Raw genomic sequence first — 18,532 nt, forward strand, 5'->3', positions numbered from 1 at the left:
ATGGTAAGTTAATGTTAAAGTATCAATTAGATATGATATTTCTAAATTTAAATAGCATGTTGATGGCCATGGCTATTAGCAAGCACTTTGGTTATTCTGTGCTGGAGCAGAACAAAACAGCTGTTGGTGCTTCTTATGTCTTGGATAATTTATTAGATTTATGTAAAAATCTGTTCTCTGAGAGAATCCATTTGTGAAATGGATTGAAAATCACTGTCATTCTAAATATAATTTATAGGTACAACTTCGGTGGTTCTTTTGTTTGTGTTCATTTGGAATTTTTTTCAGATGATGATGGAGAAGAGAAGGCAAATGCTACCAGAGATGCAAAAGCAGAGCTTTTTGCTCTTTGATGATTAATCTAATATGGATAATTTTATGCACAGTGTAGTATCTTTCAAAATTCATTTCTGTTAACAAAGTCCTCAGTAAAGGGACAGAACTTCAGAGGATGCTATTATAGGGCTAAGCAGGCTGCAGTGCAAAGGCCCTTAATAGAAAGCCACTCCCTCAATCTGCTTAAACTTTGATGAGGATAATACGGCTTACTCTTGCTGATTTTTGATAAAACAGTAAAAGACAAACAGATGCTTGTTATGCCTGAGTTGATAAATGCACCCTATTGGTAAGTTTCTAGTGCTTGTTCAGGAATATTTGGCCTTGCGAGCCAGGGAGAATTGATCTCATTGCAGCTAGTAAGCAAGTTAAACACCTAAATATATTTTGATGTTTAATTTTACTTGAAAAAAATATAGCAAGGGTTAGTGCATCATAATCAGCCTAAGTGATGAATTAAAACTTCCAGCTGGTATGAGATTTCATTTATTCTTAGTTTGCTTCTGTTCTGTTGGCTTTTTTAAATGCTGGTAACATAATGTCACCATATATTTGTATGATGAAGAAACCTGTTCACTGTATGTATTACGCTATTAGCCCCTTTGCTAAGAAAGCTATTTCTCAAGATGCAAAATACACTTAATATTGCATTGCTGCAAAATAGATTCTTATTGGTCCACTAAAATTTCAACTTAAAGATTAGATTCTACTCTTTGAAAGACATAACCACTAAAGCAGAATTTGGGATGGTGCTGTCTGTGTTCCGCAAGCGCAGTACAGTTTTATGCTCTTCTTTTGGTGAACTAAAAATATTAATTTGTGTTTGCAACTCTGTGTGTGAGTACCTTATGTATATCTGTGCTTCTGGCAAGTACAGGATGGACATTAGACATGTTAGTATTTGCATTCTATTCTTTTTTTTTTTTTTTCTAAAGACAAACTATGGAAGGTGTTTGTGTCTTAGTTTTGTTTAAAAGTAACATTAGGGTTGGGGTTCAGGTGGGTTGTTTTTTTTGGTTGGTTGGTTTTTTAAGTAGAAAACATCTCATGCTAGGTATAGAGTCTAAAACCATTTACCTAATGTTCTTCGTCAAAGCACCATCCTTTAGTAACTGCATTTGTCATAGTAAACAAAATCCTTTTATTTATAAGTTTGTGATCTTGTTGCAATAGGTCCTTTATGAAAAAGTAGCTATTATTTGAGATTTTGTAACCACAACTATAATGTGTATTCAGCATGCAACAGTGAAATTTAATCTAAGATTCATACAGAATATAAAAATATGCCTTCTCTAGGGATGTCTGCTCCAATCCCAGAATGTGTATCCTCCTAATAATATACTGTGCTTGAAAAACAATTATATGATGTTCTATTATGTCTCAATGCGTAAGAAATGTAGTTGACTTGTAGAATAATCAATTGTATTCAGTTAGTCATGTATTTATAATTAAACCTTTCACTTGTAGGTATGCCTAAGCCCAGTTGTGCTGTGAAGTCTATGGTAGAGATCACATTAGTTCACGCTTTAGGTTCTAAATTTTAAAATTTGGCAATATCCTTAACCTGTATGACATTTGGGTATGTTAGTTACAAAGGTCATTTCAGCTGATTTGAGAACTAAACTTAATTTTAAAATTCACTTGTTTCATATGACACATTGCAAAATTTTTGTTAATTCACCCATGGTAACTCTGTGGTATTTTTGGTTATATGAGGTTCTGCCATGAACATGCCAGTACCATGAACATGGACAGTACCCGAACAATACCAAAAAGTGCAATAGAGCTGGAGGACTGTGGTTCTTTGCCACGGCATGCTACATGAGGGGACTGCAGTTTTTTTTTTCTTTCATGCATAAAGGGATATCGGTTTCGTATAAGTTTGAGACTGCAGTGTTTGTCTGACTAATGAAACTTCTAATGAGATGCTTGCTCAGCATATCTAGAAAATCAAGCCCAATGAAGTATTTTTAAAAAGTCAGCCATTTTTGAAAATTCATAATATCTAGATTTGCCTACCCAAAATTTCAGAGAGTGAATTAATTGGACAATATGCAACTCTTATTCTCCAGTTTTATTGCTGAAAATTTATTTGCATAAGCTTAAAGAAGAAAAAAATTGTGATGTTTTGTGATTTGTGATGTTTTCTGTGCCTTTCTGTGTGAGTGGCATGTTTCTAGTTTTTTTTTTTTTTGGTTTTTTTTTTTTTTGGTTTTGTTTAAATATATCCTTGTTGGCAAAATGGTAACATTTGAAGTGTGAAAAGCATGCATGTCACCTTAATCTGAAGTTCGTTGGTGGCCTTTTTTCCTCCTTCCTGTAACACAGTGTAGTACAGATCTTCTGCTAGCTTGAGTTTAATCAATCTCTGGAAATACCTGTCTCGTTCTGCTGGCTACTGAATGAGTTTTGGTTTGTATGCCAAAGCTACTTGCCTGACTTTGGAAGAAGCAATTCTATGTGCATGCTTGCTTCAAGAAACGCAGTATTTCCTCATCCCCATTTTCATAGTGTTTGGGAGTCACAGCTGCTCTCCACATTTAAAGGTATTGTGCAGAGCTGGAGTTACTGCATTGCCACCTATCTGACTTAAGATCTAGTTCGCTTATGGAAACCAATAGGCTTGTACCTCCATGCTGATTTGAATTATTTTATATAGAATAGTTTTCTTTACAGTTTTGATTTTTTTTTTTAATGTAACCTGTCTAATCTATCTAGACTACAAAATATTTAACATTATTATTGAAATAAGCATATGTGTGCATACACGACGAAGTTGTTAAAATGGAAGTCTTCAATATGCAAGTAAGCTTGCTACCAGTAAATTTAGTTTTATTTCATCCTGTCATGCTTGGAGTGAGTGTTGAAAGACAAATGGGCAAGCATTGCTCAGCCAGAGGGGAGAAGCACGTCATACAGCCCCCAGAATAGCATCGGCAGTAAATATGGTCATGCTGTTCTTCCCCAAGATAGACCCAGATCACATTTGTAGCACCCACCAGGTCTGCTGGTTACCGGACATTCAGGGCCTTTGATGAAACATTTACAAGTGCAGCTGCAGTTTAGAGGGACCTTCTGCCCACAGCGAAGAAACTGTCATCAAGAAAACAGGACAAAATGGGATCACAAGCCAGGGAGTTTGAACAAAAAACAATTTAGGGGAATACAAGTTTAGTCACAATATTAAAAAGCTGCTCCAAGATATGAACCATCTTCTTGTTAAACTCCGTTTTCAAGTTAACTTGATTATGTTTTCCACAGACTTAGAATCACTAAAGGGTGACGCTTTCGTAGAGAAGGAAAGATGCACTGAGAAATAGCTCTTTGTTCAACTGCCTTAGGTCACACACACAGTTTCAGAGCTGGAATTAGAATGTTACTAAGAAGCGAAGTTACAGACTGAAATTAAAAAGTTTTTTTCCAGTTCCAGTTATTTCTCACTTTGCGCAATATATTAAAATAAAGTAAGATAGCCCTGAAGGTCTGTGGTAATGGCCTATCTAGCATGTAAGAGGGAACGAATTAATTATTTAAGGTCAAGAAAAAGCCCTGCTAATTTCCTAATCTTGAAAATATAGATTATCCCTTCTGGGCCAAAAGGGTGTTCTCACTTCCTTGCCTCCTTGTACCTAAGCTCTGCTCATATGGACTCTTCTATTAATATAGTTTCTATGTTTTTTTAATGTTTGTATGTTGCTCTGAGGACTGTAACACACAAGTCAAAGTCTGCCTTTGTGTTTTAGCCACTGGACTTGATAGGACACTAAGGGAATTCAGCTGAGGCATTGCGTCTTCTTCCAGCTCCTTCCCCCCCGCCGGTTTATGTGCCTCTGTAAAATCTAAAAAGCTCGCTTCAGCTTCTGCAGCTTCTCTCCTCTGGCTTTGCCTCTGCACCCAGTGCACTAGCTAGGGTGTTAGTGGAAAGGGTTTGTTATTTCAGACACATACCATTGCCTGCTGCCCTCGCTTCTCCCCTGTACTTGCACAGGGCATGGAGACAGCCTCATACCTTCATTTGTATCAGTTACACACACAAGATTTAAATTCATCCCTTTCCCTGTACAGCCTTTATTTTTTCCTTTTTTTTTTTTTTTTTTTTCCTTTTTTTTTTTTTTTTGTCAGATAACTCAGTGAATGCTACATAGCAAGTATTACTGCCTTCAGCTGGTGCTAATGTACTGTATTTTTCTTAAGAAAATCTCATTGAGCTAAATGTGACAAGGGAAGTGTGTTTTCAGAGCAGCAGCTCTGGTATTTGTTCTCTATTAGTGAGTGACGTTACGCAGTTGAGAAAAAAATCACGCCAGCATGTTTCAGTTAGTGCCAAAAGAACATAGACAGCAATTCAGTGCCCAGATCTATTGCTGTCCAAAACTTTATCTAGTCCTATTTATACTTTCACAAATGAGGGTCTTTCTTACAAGAGGAGGTAGGTTAATGTTGTGTTCATTTGCTGTTGGATAATGAATTTATCCAGCTGGTTTATATTCTGCTGTTCTTTTATTTCGAGCATTGAAAATTTGAGGTATTAAGTGGTATAGATAGTTTGTAACAATCAAGCCAAAGAAGTCTGGTTTCTTAAATCATCCTTACTTGCACTAAATTCACTGGAAATACCTGGGTGCCACAAAGTATTTTTGTCTACAAAGCAAGAGAGTTTACAGTTTCTTGCTGTTTAGTACACCTAAACCATAAATATTGATTACCAGACTCCTAAACAGTTAAACTATGTTTAAGAAAGAAGGCTCATTTACAGACTTAAAGAATAATTTAAAGTGGCATCTCTTTGGATCAGAATGTGAATTAGGGTTTTACTAATTGGTATTGATTAGCAGGCTAATTCTTTTGGGGCTTTTTCATCAACACATGCCAAGAGGCTGAAAAGCTCAAAGAATAGTTATCAATCAAATACACAATAGCAGTTTTGTTAGTTTGAAGAAAAATAGGAGAAGTAGTTTAAAACTTTCTGAAGACCTACCAAAACTGTATCCTGATGTCTGGCTGGAGGGGGTGGAACTTGTGTAACAGGAACTCTGAGTCTCCCTTTGTCAAAGCACAGAAATGAGAGCTGGTACTGCAAGTCATGCACACTAAGGGCCCTCCACTGGGGAACATCAGGACAAAAATTCTGGTTGGCTAACAGAGATGTACTGAGAAGTGGAACTTAATGAAAAATACTCCAGCTTTCAAAATTCAGTATTGTAATTGACCAGTACAGTTTTCTCTTTGTTTCTACCATACTATAATTTGATTACACTGCAATACTGGTGTGTAATTTATGGAATTTAGATTGGGGGTAAAAAATGCTAGTAAGAGAAGATCCTCTATTCACACTTACGGCCTCAGCCCCTCCATGAGCAATAACAAGCTGGGTTAACAAGCCAGCCTGACGATTTTCCTGTGGTGGCATGGAGCCCGCAGATGGCACAGGGCAGAAGAGCCCTCATCCGTGTTGCTGTGCTGGCACGGGGTGCTCTGGAACAGAGGATGACCTAAGCTTTTGAAAGCACTTTTTTCTACCTCCATCTAACATGGCTGGTTGACTATGTCATGAAGTGAGATTTCAAAGAGGATAATTGAATTATTTTGCTTGTTACTGTCTGTTATTTAGTCCAGCTTGCACAAAGGTAATGAGCAAACAGCAAGAATTAAGGCTGAAGTAATAAGAATTTTCAAGAAGAAATATATTTCTATGTTACTTCAATGATTGTTAAAAGTAATGGCTCTTCCTCTGTGGCAGCTATTTTTTTACTTTTCAATGAAAATGTTCTGAAGTACACAATAATGCTTTAAAGTATTGTAACACTATTTTTATGAGCAGTTGTCTGAAAAAGATAAAATGTTTATTTTAAATTATTTTACAAATTAACTTATTAAAGTTTTCAGAACATTTTCAATAGAAAGTGTAACTAGGACTTTTAAAAATTTTTGAAAATTTGTTAAACTTTCCGTTTGTTTCAGGGATGGGAAGAATCTGATTTCAGTATTTTTTTAGGAAAAATTTTCTAAAATTATTTTCCACTCAAATAAAATACTGCATGAGACTTCAAAGGACATTTCATAAAATTCTATTCAATCCTTTAGATTTCCTCAAGAGTTTCTGTGCCTGGTTGTTATCTCAGTAACTGGATCTTTATATTTTGCAGTGTGTTTGTAGTAGAATTTGAACAGGCCTGAGACCTAATGTATCACCCATTGAAGCCATATGAATCACCCCACTAACTCTGGTGGACTTCATTTCAGCATCTAAATAATCTATTGTACTAGCTTAAAGTTGCATGATCTGTTTTTTGTCCATAGGCAATAGGTGGAAGATGCTATTTTTTACATTCATTGTTTGTGCTGTGGTAATTTTAATCACGAATTTTAATGGGCAGCCAAATCCCAATATGCAAGACAGTGCTGTGAAAACGTGACATGATAAAAATCTAACTTTTAAATTGAATTTTTACTCATGTGAGTTACACAACAAAGTTAATGTGAGGGAAGGATAAGCATGTGAATTGTTCCTAAAAGCTCAGTAATGATCAAGTTCCTGAGCCAGCATATTACATATACACACAGAGACAACAAACATAGGCAAGGAATTAAAACCGTGGTTTACATCTTTTGAATTTGGCTGATATGTTGGATTTTATAATTTGAAGATGCTGTTTGCATAAAAGCTTGAGGAATGATAGACTGGATAAAGCTGTAATGATAATACCCAGATTTTAAGACTTATAGCTAAGAAATTGCCCTTTTTGCACCTTATGTAAATATAATGCATTTATTTCTGTACTTGATTAAAAGGACTGATATTTCAGGAAAATTTATTCCAATCATCAAAACTATTGAAATTTTTATACTATTGGAACATTTAATATTTTTGTTACAGCTCAAGAACTAGAAATGTAGGAAATTTTGAATTAGGCTTACTATAAAACTACTAAGAATAGTTTTATAAAAAAAAATCAACTATTAAGCAGTGTTTCTGAAGTACTGAAATATTAAACTTCTGTTGCATGAAACAGATTGGACTATGGCATTTACGGAAAACTTTGCTAGAGTTTTGTGGTGAAATCCCTGAAGAAAGCCTAATACGATATGCTGAAGTAACTTTGAAAGTGAGTAAATAAGTTCCATTAATACATAGGCTTTGTTGGATGTAAAATGATAACTCGGTAATTATATTGCTTGAGAATATGCATCACCTATCTAGAATTACTTTAGTTGGCATCCCTCCATGATTTTATATACAGTTAAATTAGGGCACAGATAGTCTCAACTGTGACTGTCGAGATATAACTTTGCTCTCGCCATTTCTAAAGAGTTGCTTATCTAATTCATCTGTCATATTGAAGGTAGTTCTTGTGTCAGTATTAAATCTCACCTGCATGTCTGAATTAAATTCTGTGTCCTTTTGACTCATGTCATTACCAGTAATGCAGCATCTGCAACAGGAATTTAGCCAATAACAGCTGATGACAGAAGGTTCAGAATAAAACCTATCTTACTTTCCCAACAAGTATTAACTCCTGCACTGTCAATTAGGCCAGTTCTGCGCTTGAAACTGAACCAATACATCTGTTCATGATGCATACACAGAATCCAGCTAATTTTCAGCTATAATGGCTATGGCTGCATAGAAAATAAGAAAAAGGTGAGTTTTTTTTGGTTTTGGTCCTCCTCTCTCCCTCTTTCCCCCTTCCCCATAATATAATCAAACTTGGGATTTTTTTTTCCTTGCCTGTTTTTCACAAATAATTGATCTGTTAAGAAAGATACTGGTTTTTTTTTCTTTTTTTTTTTTCTTGCATCAGTCACTTTAATGACACATCTGGCCTAGATGTTTCCTGACAATATCATGGAGTGAATGGTGAGGTAAGCAAGAAAACTGATTACCAGAATACTGATTTCCAGGTCTTTGAACTAATTTCTACATCTCCTTATTAAGTTGATTTTAGTACTGCTTATCTATTAGTATTACCTGTAAATGTTATTTTCTTTCCCTGTGGTAAAAAAACCCCAGATTTGTAGAGGGGTGTATATATATTATTCATAACCATGTACAGTATGCTAAAGAAGGCCAAAGAGAGGCCATGTAGAGAAACATGGCAGGAATATTGATATAGTCAGAAAAGTGATTTAGCACACAGTGCTAGTGATCTGCTTGTGATGGCGACATGCCAAGATGCTGGCCAGATTTACAGTTGGTGGCTTTGTGCCTTGTGCTGCTTTTGTAATCATGACATTTACGCATTAAAAAGTAAGTTTATGGAGGCTAACTTTCATTTCAGTCATGTAAGGCTTTGTGTAAATGCAAGTGGAACAAGCTTTTCCAGGATGCTGTGGGCTTTTTCATAACCTGGCCCTTTTGCTTGCTTTTCTTCGTGTATGAGAAGGCAGAGGGGCTTGGAAGCAGACACTGGTGGATGGATAGGAACTCATCCTGGAGAAAAAGGCTCCTTTCCTCCTTCAGCGTCTCCTGAAAGAGAAGGTACTTTGCATCGTATTTTTGGAAAAGGGAGGCCTCGTGTGGTCAGTCGTGAGAACAGCTGTTAGGCAAGCCAGGACTATAAACGTGGTCATCCTGGTGGTATTTCACAGCAGTACTGACGGCTGGATTGAAGGAAGGAGAAGCACCCGAGTATGGTTTCAACTGTTCTGTTACTGAACAGCTATCAGCTGAGATTTGTGAGCAGTCTCTAATCGTGCCTGAACTTCTGAAGAGATTATTTTGGTTTGTGACTATGGCTGGAAGTAGTCTCTGGAGAAGGCACAGGGCTGCTTATGTGCCCACTCATGTAAATAGTGCAGGGCTCGAAGCTGTCTCTTCATTTCTTCTCATTTGATTTACATGATTTGTCCATTACCTTGTCTCTTTCTTAGTGACTTAAATCCACTCCCTTGCTTAATTAGTCAAAATTTCCCCTAAAATCAAATGTACTTGTTATTGGATGTAGCTCTTGATAGACTAGGTTCAGGTCTTAAGGCTATTAATGGTGGGATCTATCTGGTATTATAGAAATTGCCTGTGGGAGTGGGTTGCCAGGTTCACCTGAAGTAGCTGCCTTTATTGTGGACTAAGCAGTCAGGATGAAGGGAACAATATTCTGGACTCTGTAATTTAACCATGGTTTTAGTTTCCTCATCTCCCCAGTACAGCAAATAGTGTGTGACAGAGGTACTATCAGTGATTGCATCCTCTATTGATCCCACCTGGAGTACTGTGTTCAGCTCTGGGGCCCCACCATAATGAAGACATGGACCTGCTCAAGTGGGTCCAGAGTATGGCCAAGAAGATAGAGGATTGGAGCACCTGTCTTATGGGGGCAGGCTGAGACAGATGGGTTTGTTCCGCCTGGAGAAGAGAAGGTTCTGGGAATGCCTTGCAGTGGCATTCCTGTACTTAAAGGGGGGCTACAGGAAAGATGGGGGAAGGCTTCTTATCAGAGAGTCTGGTAATAGGATGAGGGCTTGTGGCTTTAAACTGAAAGAGCGTAGATATAGATGAGATATTATAACAAAATTCTTTACTGTGAGGGTGGTGAGGCGCTGGCACAGGTTGCCCAGAGAAGCTGTGGCTGCCCCACCCCTGGCAGCATTCAAGGCCAGGTTCAAGGGGGCTTTGAGTAATCTGATCTAGTGTCCCTGCCCGTGGCAGGAGGTTGGAACTATACATGATCTTTAAGGTTCCTTCCAACCCAGACGATTGTGTGATTGTGTAATCTCGTGGGTGAGATACAGAGGAAGCTTTTTCTGACAATGGAAGCTAGTGTGTCTTACCAGATGCTTCTAGGACCTTATGTTACACAGGAAAAAAAAAAAAAAAAAAAAAAAAAGTCTCCCAAACAACAGCAAACAAACAAATGACACTCAAACAAATGACACTCCTCCTCTCCGGAAAACAAACAAACAATCAAACAAAAAACCCCTCAAAACCAAACAAAAAAACCCCACCCCAATGCCAAAAACCGAAACCCTGCTTGCAAAACTGTTCAAACTTATATTTTTGTCTAGAAAAAAAATAATTGAGAAGCCCTGTCTCTTGAGATTGAAAGAACACAGGGGGCTAAAGAAGTGTGTATTATTCTAGAGCTTTATTTCTTATTGCCATAACTTAAAGGTATTTTGCAGGAGACTGTTTATACCCATAAGGCCCAATTCAGGATGCTTTCTGGTAATTCTTGTATTTTTTTCCCCAAGTGCGTGACGCCAGTGTCCCTGAAATTCACAGTGGAAATACTTGTTCGGGGGAAAAAAAAAAAAAAAAAAGGATAAAACCAATACAGAGGAAATGCTGCAATGTGACCTTTTTACCGGCGCATCCACACTTCCGCGCTGCCCTAGGGGATGCTGCGGCTGGTTTTGCAGGCGGCTGCCCCTTAGAAAAGGCCGTCCTCCGAGCAGCGCGGGGAAAGAACGAGATTCCCCGGCCCCCCCCCCCCGGCCATACCCGCTTGTTTTCATAGCCAAAAGCCGGCCGAGGCGGGGCAGAGGCAGGCCTCCTGCTCCGCCCGGCACAGCTCAGCGCAGCGCATCTCGCCGTGCCGCGCCGCCGGCCATGGCGCCGCTGGTGCTGTACCACTGGACGCAGTCCTTCTCCTCGCAGAAGGTGAGGGGGGAGCGGGGGTGTGGGGTGGGGGTGTGTGTGTGTGCGCGACACGGCGGCCTGCGGGGCCCGGGTTGCGTGGCGAGGGGAAGAGGGGTACCTGGGGCAGGGCCGCGCCCGTCGGCTCCATAGGCTGGGGACGGCTGCCCGGGCAGTGCGTCTGCTGTGGTAACCCCGTGGTACCGGTGCAGGTGCGGTTGGCAATAGCCGAAAAAGCCCTCAAGTGCGAAGAACACGATGTAAATCTGCCGCTGAGCGAGCACAACGAACCGTGGTTCATGCGCTTGAATTCCTCTGGAGAAGTACCTGTCCTGATCCACGGGGAAAACATAATTTGTGAAGCAACGCAGATCATTGATTACCTGGAAGCAACCTTTGTCGATGGTAATACCATGGGCATTCTCGGTGTGAATCATAGAATCACAGAATAACAGGTCGGAAGGGACCTCAATATCTGGTCCAGCCTTTCTAGGCAAAGCATGACCTAGACTAGATTTCCCAGCACCTTGTCCAGCCAGATCTTAAAAGTGTCCAAAATGAAATCCTTTCCTGCATACCCATAGCATGCAGCTGTGTCGGTGTCAGCTCCATACTGTTATGTGTTAGTTTGCTCAGGACCAGAAAACGTTTATAGTCTCTCAGGGGTCTCTCCTAGTGGTAGTATGGGATAAACACACATCCCTTTAATGTGAACTGAAGGCCTTCCAGCATCTTTACAAGCAGCTGTAAGTAAAAACCTACCACTGTCCTCCTTCCCCTTGGGAAAGGATGGAGAAGTCAGTAAGGGTCGTGCTGCACTGTGCTAACCCGGTGGTGAGACTGCAGTGAAAAATAACAGGTTGAACAGAACTGCACAGCTGCTGTGGTGGGGCAGGGCCTGCTTTTCTGTGAGAAGAAAAGAAAGATGCTCAGTTCCAGAATAATCTTCGGTGGAAAAATGGAGTATTTTTGGGGCCAAAATGGAGTGAAGTGGGAAAAAAGTAGGAAGAAAAAACTCAGAAGTGATCACATGCAGGCCTTTAAAACTCCTTGTAGTGACAGAAAACAGGCTGCCTCAATTTTTGAAGGAAATGCAGAACTGTAATTTTTTTAGGTGTGAAGAGGCAGTGCTTTGTGTTTCAGGGGTTTAGCACTGCAATTTGTAAGGCACGAAGAAAATTTCATTGTTGGGTGAAAATTATTTGTATTTAATGCTGGTGTCCTCATCAAATGAGGAGACTGGGGCCCAGGTAGATCGAGGGCAGAGTAGAACTCAGTGGTGGGCAGAATATTCTAGTCTACTGTGAGAGGGATAAAGGGTTGTGTGCCACAGTGTCTCATTCCTAGAAGTACAAAATAGATGTTGAATCTGTTTTTCTGTTTTGAAGGTCTCTTAAATATGTGTTTATGTGGATTGCTGCATAGGAATTGGAATTATTAAAACATTTCAAAATTATGTATGTGTATACACCTTTCCCTGACCTCTGATAACTGTTGAATTATGGCAGGGAACAAGTGAAGCTTCCTTAGCTATGACTATGTCATCTCTGCTGGTTGGACATAACTGAAGCAATACTTCAGAAATGCTGCTTTTAGTCATTTACATAGTTCTTTTGTTCTTAACTTCAGTTTTAACTTTGTATTGCAGAGGGAGTACCAAGATTAATGCCAGAAGAAGGGAGCATGTATTATCCGAGGGTGCAGCACTATAGAGAGCTTTTAGACTCCTTGCCTATGGATGCCTACACACATGGCTGCATCCTGCACCCTGAGTTAACAGTGGACTCCATGATTCCAGCCTATGCTACCAGCAGAATTCGTAGTATGTACTGATATAGCTCTGAATGCCTATCAGTTAGTAGCTTGTTGCACTGTGTTCATTTTGCATCTTCAGTGCACCTTAAGCAAAATATATGGAGCACATATATTTCCAGTTCTGGCTGCAGTTCTTGGTAACATGCATATACTTTTTATTAATAGTGTAGTCTGTTGTGCCTTGAAAACTGGAAAGTGCCATTTTTGAGGTGTCTGCGGAATTAATTTCCCTAATGATTGAAAATGTGTCTTGTGCATAACAGAAAATGGCAGCTGTGATTGCTGTATTTTATTTTCTGATATTGCTGTTTATGCTTGTAAAGCCATTTCTAGGGAACAGCTCTACTACTGCTTACATCCAACCACTACACTGAAGGAAACACTTCTTTTTGTGTTTGTAAACTTGTAATAAGTTTAACTATTAAATTAAAGCAATTACTTTTCTCTCAAAGTGGTGCAAATGCAAATTCACCTCAATGAAACAGAGCCTGTTTATCTAATATATAAGAGGCAAATCATCAGGCCCTTTTTGTCTGAGGAATGTGCTAGTGTCAACTTGGTGTCAGGAGTAGAGAGGAAAAAAAGTGTGAAGAATTAAGTAGCGTGGGCTCATCAGACCAATGGAAATTGCTAAAGCACAATTTAATATAAACTCCTGGGTGAAAATAATGCAGCAACATAAAATCAGGATGAAAGATGAACCAGTGGTCTGGTGGAATCAATGATGAAATGTTCTTTGACTTCCTTGGGATGGGTATTTTACCTGATGGACTTTTAAATACATACCAGTTTCCCAGGGAAAAAAATATGTAAAGGGCAGATAACTGTAGATTAATTGTGTTGCCCAGTCCTCCTTATAACAGAGAACCTCCTGAAATGAACTCCAGTATGAAATCCAGTAATTTGCAGAAATGCATAGTTCAGTGATATTCAGAAAAATCCTTGGCAAATAATCTTTCAAGTGTTATAGCTATTTTGTTGTTGTTTTGTTTTTCCCCTGGGTTTGGACAGCAGATGCTGTTCACATAGCCTGCTTTCTTAATTTAAGGCATTTTTTTAATAGCTCTTGATGTTCCTAAACAATTCCTTTGCTTGCTCAAACCCAGATGGTTTAATTTCCAGCTTTGAAAAGCTGATCTTTTTGAGAGTGTTAAGATGTAATAAGCCACCAGCCAGTTATAGGTTACATTAATGCATACCAAATACCATTAATTAATTAATTGTATGTATAAGAGTTGTGTGATTACATCCTTCAATTTCTTCATATACTGTGTTGAAAGATGGCTTTCACAGTCATGTCAGGTTGAAATAAAGAATATATAGAACAGTGAGTTCATTATTCTGTAGCAAGAATTTTTTAATCAGTTTAATTTATAAGACTTAATTGGAACTAATCTTAATTATCAAGTACAAGTGAGAGTATTCTAGGTCTGTAAGTATGGCATTTTCAAACAAAGACCCATTTTAAGGAGAGCAAAGGCTATACACATGTAGTAGATATAAGTAAAATAATTTTAGATTTTTCACATAATTATTTCTTTAAATTGTGTAATGAATGTTTTTCTAGAACAATCTTGTACTCCATAATGAACATTTCCAAAAGGGATCACAGATTTTGGTGTCACATTTTTAGCTAACTGAAAATACCTTGGTTCCATGTTCAGTGGTTTTTAGGCTTTTGCTGTGGAATTATGCATGTGACCTACACTGATGTGCAAAAGATCTCAGTATGGGCCTGTCTATGCTTTCACAGCATGAAAAGCATGTTAGGAACCCAGGAAATGAGGTGCAAAACCAGCAGAGACCAAAGGTGCTTTAGTAGAATTTCATGGACTTAGCACAGATTTTGGTAGAGAAATGGTTTTATCTGAGTAAGAGAAAAATATTAACAAGAATTTCCCATTCTTGCCTGGCAGATAACCAGTTGACTCATTGCAAACTGATGAGCAGGTGTGGTGAGGTCAATTTATGCAGCAGTTAAGTTTTCCAAAATATGATGCTTTTGAATCCCAAGTTGGTGGTGATGCTTCATTGAAGTACCACTTCCCATTTCTTTGGTATGATATTTGTACACAAGCTATTGATCTGTTTCTGTGGATTGCATTATGGGCACATTTGGATATCTGATGTCATTCCTTTGTTTTTGTGTGTCAGGCCAAATAAGTAACACAGAATCAGAGTTGAAGAAACTTGCGGAAGAAAATCCAGACCTTCAAGATGCCTACATAGCAAAACAGAAGCGCCTTAAAGTAAGAAAACTCTTTATATTCCCCCCTTTATTATGAGCTTGTTACCATCAGGCTCCTTCTGTCACAATATAAGTATTTGTTTTGCCTGTCATTACCAGTAATGCCATGCAGTGGTTTAACCCTACAAGGCATGAAGCAGTCTGGTCCCCTAGGATCAGCTACACACTTCAGTGTGTGCTGAAGTAGTGGACTGATCCCACTGATTTCACAGGTAAGTATATATCTGGTGTTGGGCTGTTGAGTACTATCCAAATGGTATACAGCTGACTGTGTGGAGAGGAGAATCATGTTTTTTAAATAAGCACTCTAACATTAAAGTAAAAATTTCTCTGATGAAAGTATAGACTCTGTACAATGCTTAAAACACTAACCTGTATATATGTTTAGTCTAAGCTTCTGGATCATGATAATATAAAATATCTAAAGAAAATACTGGACGAACTGGAAAAAGTTTTGGATCAGGTTGAGACTGAATTGCAGCGGCGAAATGAGGAAACACCAGGTAAGGAATTATTCTTCCTAAATCCTGTTGGTGCTTATGGTTGGGGAGACAGAATAAATTTCTGGATGCCATTATAGAACTGGTTTCAATGCATCCAATTTGATACTTTTAGCTTATACTGATCTAACATCACAGGAGGGATTAATGCTGTTTTAAATATTATTTTGGTTTACTGCTGCAGTGAGTTCTCACTGTCTTATGAGAATGCTTGATCACACTTTCAGCATAGTGAGTGTAGTTAGCTGCACAATTTTGCAGTATTTTAACAACAAAAAAAGAAAAACCTTAACTATATAATGTTATTCTTGATGTAGTTGTAGGCCTCAGTTCACTAGAATGATCCCAACCTTAGTGTTTAACACAGGTTTATTACAATCTTGTGTAAATACTGTGCTGATGTTTGTGCTATATGCAGAATTAGCAATTTGGATAAGTGTTCTAATCATTAAGCAACTCTTCTCCCCCACCCTCTTGGAAAGCAGTGGTGTTTACCTGCCACCCACCCAAATGCAAGTCAAATTTTGTTTAAATGGGATTAGTCTTCTGCTTCTTCAGAGTCTGATCCAACTTCCAGTAGTGCAGATAGGAATCCTTTCTCTGACTTCACTGGGAGCTGCATGAAGCATTAGTCAATATCACCTGCATCTGCTTGAATCACTAACTCTTTGCATTTGTCTCTATAAATAGCTGTTGTAGTAATTATCAGTTACTATCAAGACAGTAGATTTGAACCAGCAATTGAAAATCTAGGTTAAATTTTCTACTGGCACAGCTGTGAGTCATAGAAAATGTTCTAACTCACAGAGAATGGTATGATTTTGTCCAGCAAACTAAGTCTGTCACCATTTCCAGCAGCCCATTTGCTTTCTATGCTAAAGAGCCTTTCCAAGGAGTCAACTGATACAATATCGATGAGCTTATGGAAACCACCAGGATCACAGGCTGTTACCTGCCTCTTGGAATTTTGTCTGAGGTACTCACATTTTCGAGTTTTGTGACCAATGCTTCTTCAGGTCCTGGCCAACCTCTGAACTTCTGCTTCTCTCACTACCACTCCAATCACTCATTCACTTACTGCTGCTGCCACAGCAGGCATCTTTCTTTTGCACAGGTTAGATTCTTTGATCTTCCTTTCCATCGTTTTGCTTACTTAATGCACTGGATGAATCCTCAGGTATCATTTCAGCAACATAGGATACACACTTTCTCTGCAGAGGCCTTTCTTCCAGACATGCATAACTGATCAAAATAAACTAGTGCCAGCAGTGTGCCAGACTGTCACTTTCCTCTGGTGGCAAATGAGTTCAAAGGAACATTGCAAAATTTCTCTGTTTCAACAGAGATGCTGCTGAATGTTCATACCAGTGTTTTTTGTGCCAGTTGTTTGGGAAGAACTGCAAAAAGTTACAAATAAGGAGGAAATGGCATAGTCCTGTTTGAGATGTAGGTTATCATGCTGGCAGCTATGCTAGCTACCATATTTCACATCCTGGGTTTCAAAACCTCTTGGTGTAGCCAGCATGAGTCAGCCCTTTCACTGAGGTGTAATGCTGCCTGGCAGTGCCTTCTGTGAGCCGTCCCAGGAAAATTCACCTTTTTCCTTTGACTGGAGAGGGAGCCTGGGATCTCCCATCTGTGCTCTTGACTAATGGTGGGCAGGGTGAATATCCGCAGAATCACAGAATGGTTTGGGTTAGAAGGGACCTTAAGGATCATCTGCTTCCAGCCCAGGGATACCTCCCACTAGACCGGGTTGCTCAAAGACCCATGCAACCTGGGCTTGAACACTGCCAAGGAGGGGGCATCCACAACTTCTCAGTGTAAAAAAAGCCCACGGAAGGACAGGTGGACAAACTCTGTCTTTTCACTGAGCTAGTGTGTTTGGTGCAGGTCAGTCATCTGATCCAGTTATTTTTGACTTAAAAGTCTCCAAGAAATTAACAGTGTTTGAGTGAATGCCATAGAGCTGAGTGGGACCGGCAAGATGATAAATTCTTCAGGTAAATGGTAGCTTTTCAATAAAAGCTGAACTGCCAGCTTCCTTTCCACTCCTGTTTAATTTAATCCAGATTTGAGAAATGTAGTTGAGGAAAATAAGTGTTTACTGTGGGTTTTAATTTTTGGACCTAATGCGTCTCTTTTTTCCTCAACAAATGTAGGCCAGGCTGCTGAGCCTAAGACTTTAGAATATTGTGTGAAGAATATACAGGGATTAGGGAAATGTTCATTGATTATAGCCTTATTTTAGCTGAAGTGTTGATGGTGTTTATTAGACAGCATTTTAAAATAGCACTAAACTAAGTGCTAGCACATGGGGACTTCTTTGTGGCTTGTATTCCATTAGCTCCTAATTCTTTATGTTTTATCTCTACTTAGAAGATGGAAATCAGCCTTGGCTCTGTGGTGATTTCTTCAGTCTGGCAGATGTATCACTTGCTGTCACATTACATCGCCTGAAGTTTCTGGGATTAGCAAGAAGAAACTGGGGAAATGGAAGGCGGCCCAACTTGGAAGCCTACTATGAGCGTGTCCTGAAAAGAAGAGCATTTTGCAAAGTCTTAGGACACGTCAACAATATATTAGTCTCAGCTGTGCTGCCAACAGCATTTCGTGTGGCCAAGAAAAGAGCTCCCAGAGTTCTCGGCACCACCCTGCTGGTCAGCATGCTGGCAGGAGTGGGTTATCTTGCTTTCATGTGTCTCCGGAAGAGGTTTACCAATGTGATACTACCATTTAGAACCAGGCAAAGTTATTTTTAGACCCATCTGGCCCTGGTGGTGAGTGGAGGGCATCTCTACCTGCCACTGGAAAATATCCCAAATAAAATATAAAAATAGAAGAAAGATTATGTCTGTGAATTAAAACATTGTCACACAGTAATCATCTACTGCTATTGTAGAATTGGATTTGCAATGCTGAGATATTTGGAAAACATGTAGGAGGGACAACAAAGGAAAGAAGAGACTTTCTCTTCAGGCAAGGACTTGTAAGGGCTGTGGCAGTGCTTTGTTAAAGTGGTGATTGTCTCTTTTATGCAGTAGCTGACCTAATTATAAT

At 39.1% G+C, this 18,532-nt stretch overlaps 1 protein-coding gene across 1 annotated transcript; it reads left to right on the forward strand.

Moving 5' to 3' along the window:
- Positions 1-10,882: 10,882 nt before the first annotated feature.
- GDAP1 (ganglioside induced differentiation associated protein 1) lies at positions 10,883-18,234 on the forward strand (the record flags this gene model as incomplete). Its single annotated transcript, XM_080611148.1, has 6 exons — positions 10,883-10,933; positions 11,122-11,314; positions 12,558-12,731; positions 14,879-14,973; positions 15,361-15,475; positions 17,852-18,234. The coding sequence occupies 6 exons, from the start codon at positions 10,883-10,885 to the stop codon at positions 18,232-18,234; spliced, it is 1,011 nt and encodes a 336-aa protein (XP_080467274.1).
- Between the last annotated feature and the right edge of the window lie 298 nt (positions 18,235-18,532).

Source organism: Psittacula echo (genome assembly GCF_963264785.1).
Source record: "Psittacula echo genome assembly, chromosome: 2".
Lineage (NCBI taxonomy): Eukaryota > Metazoa > Chordata > Aves > Psittaciformes > Psittacidae > Psittacula > Psittacula echo.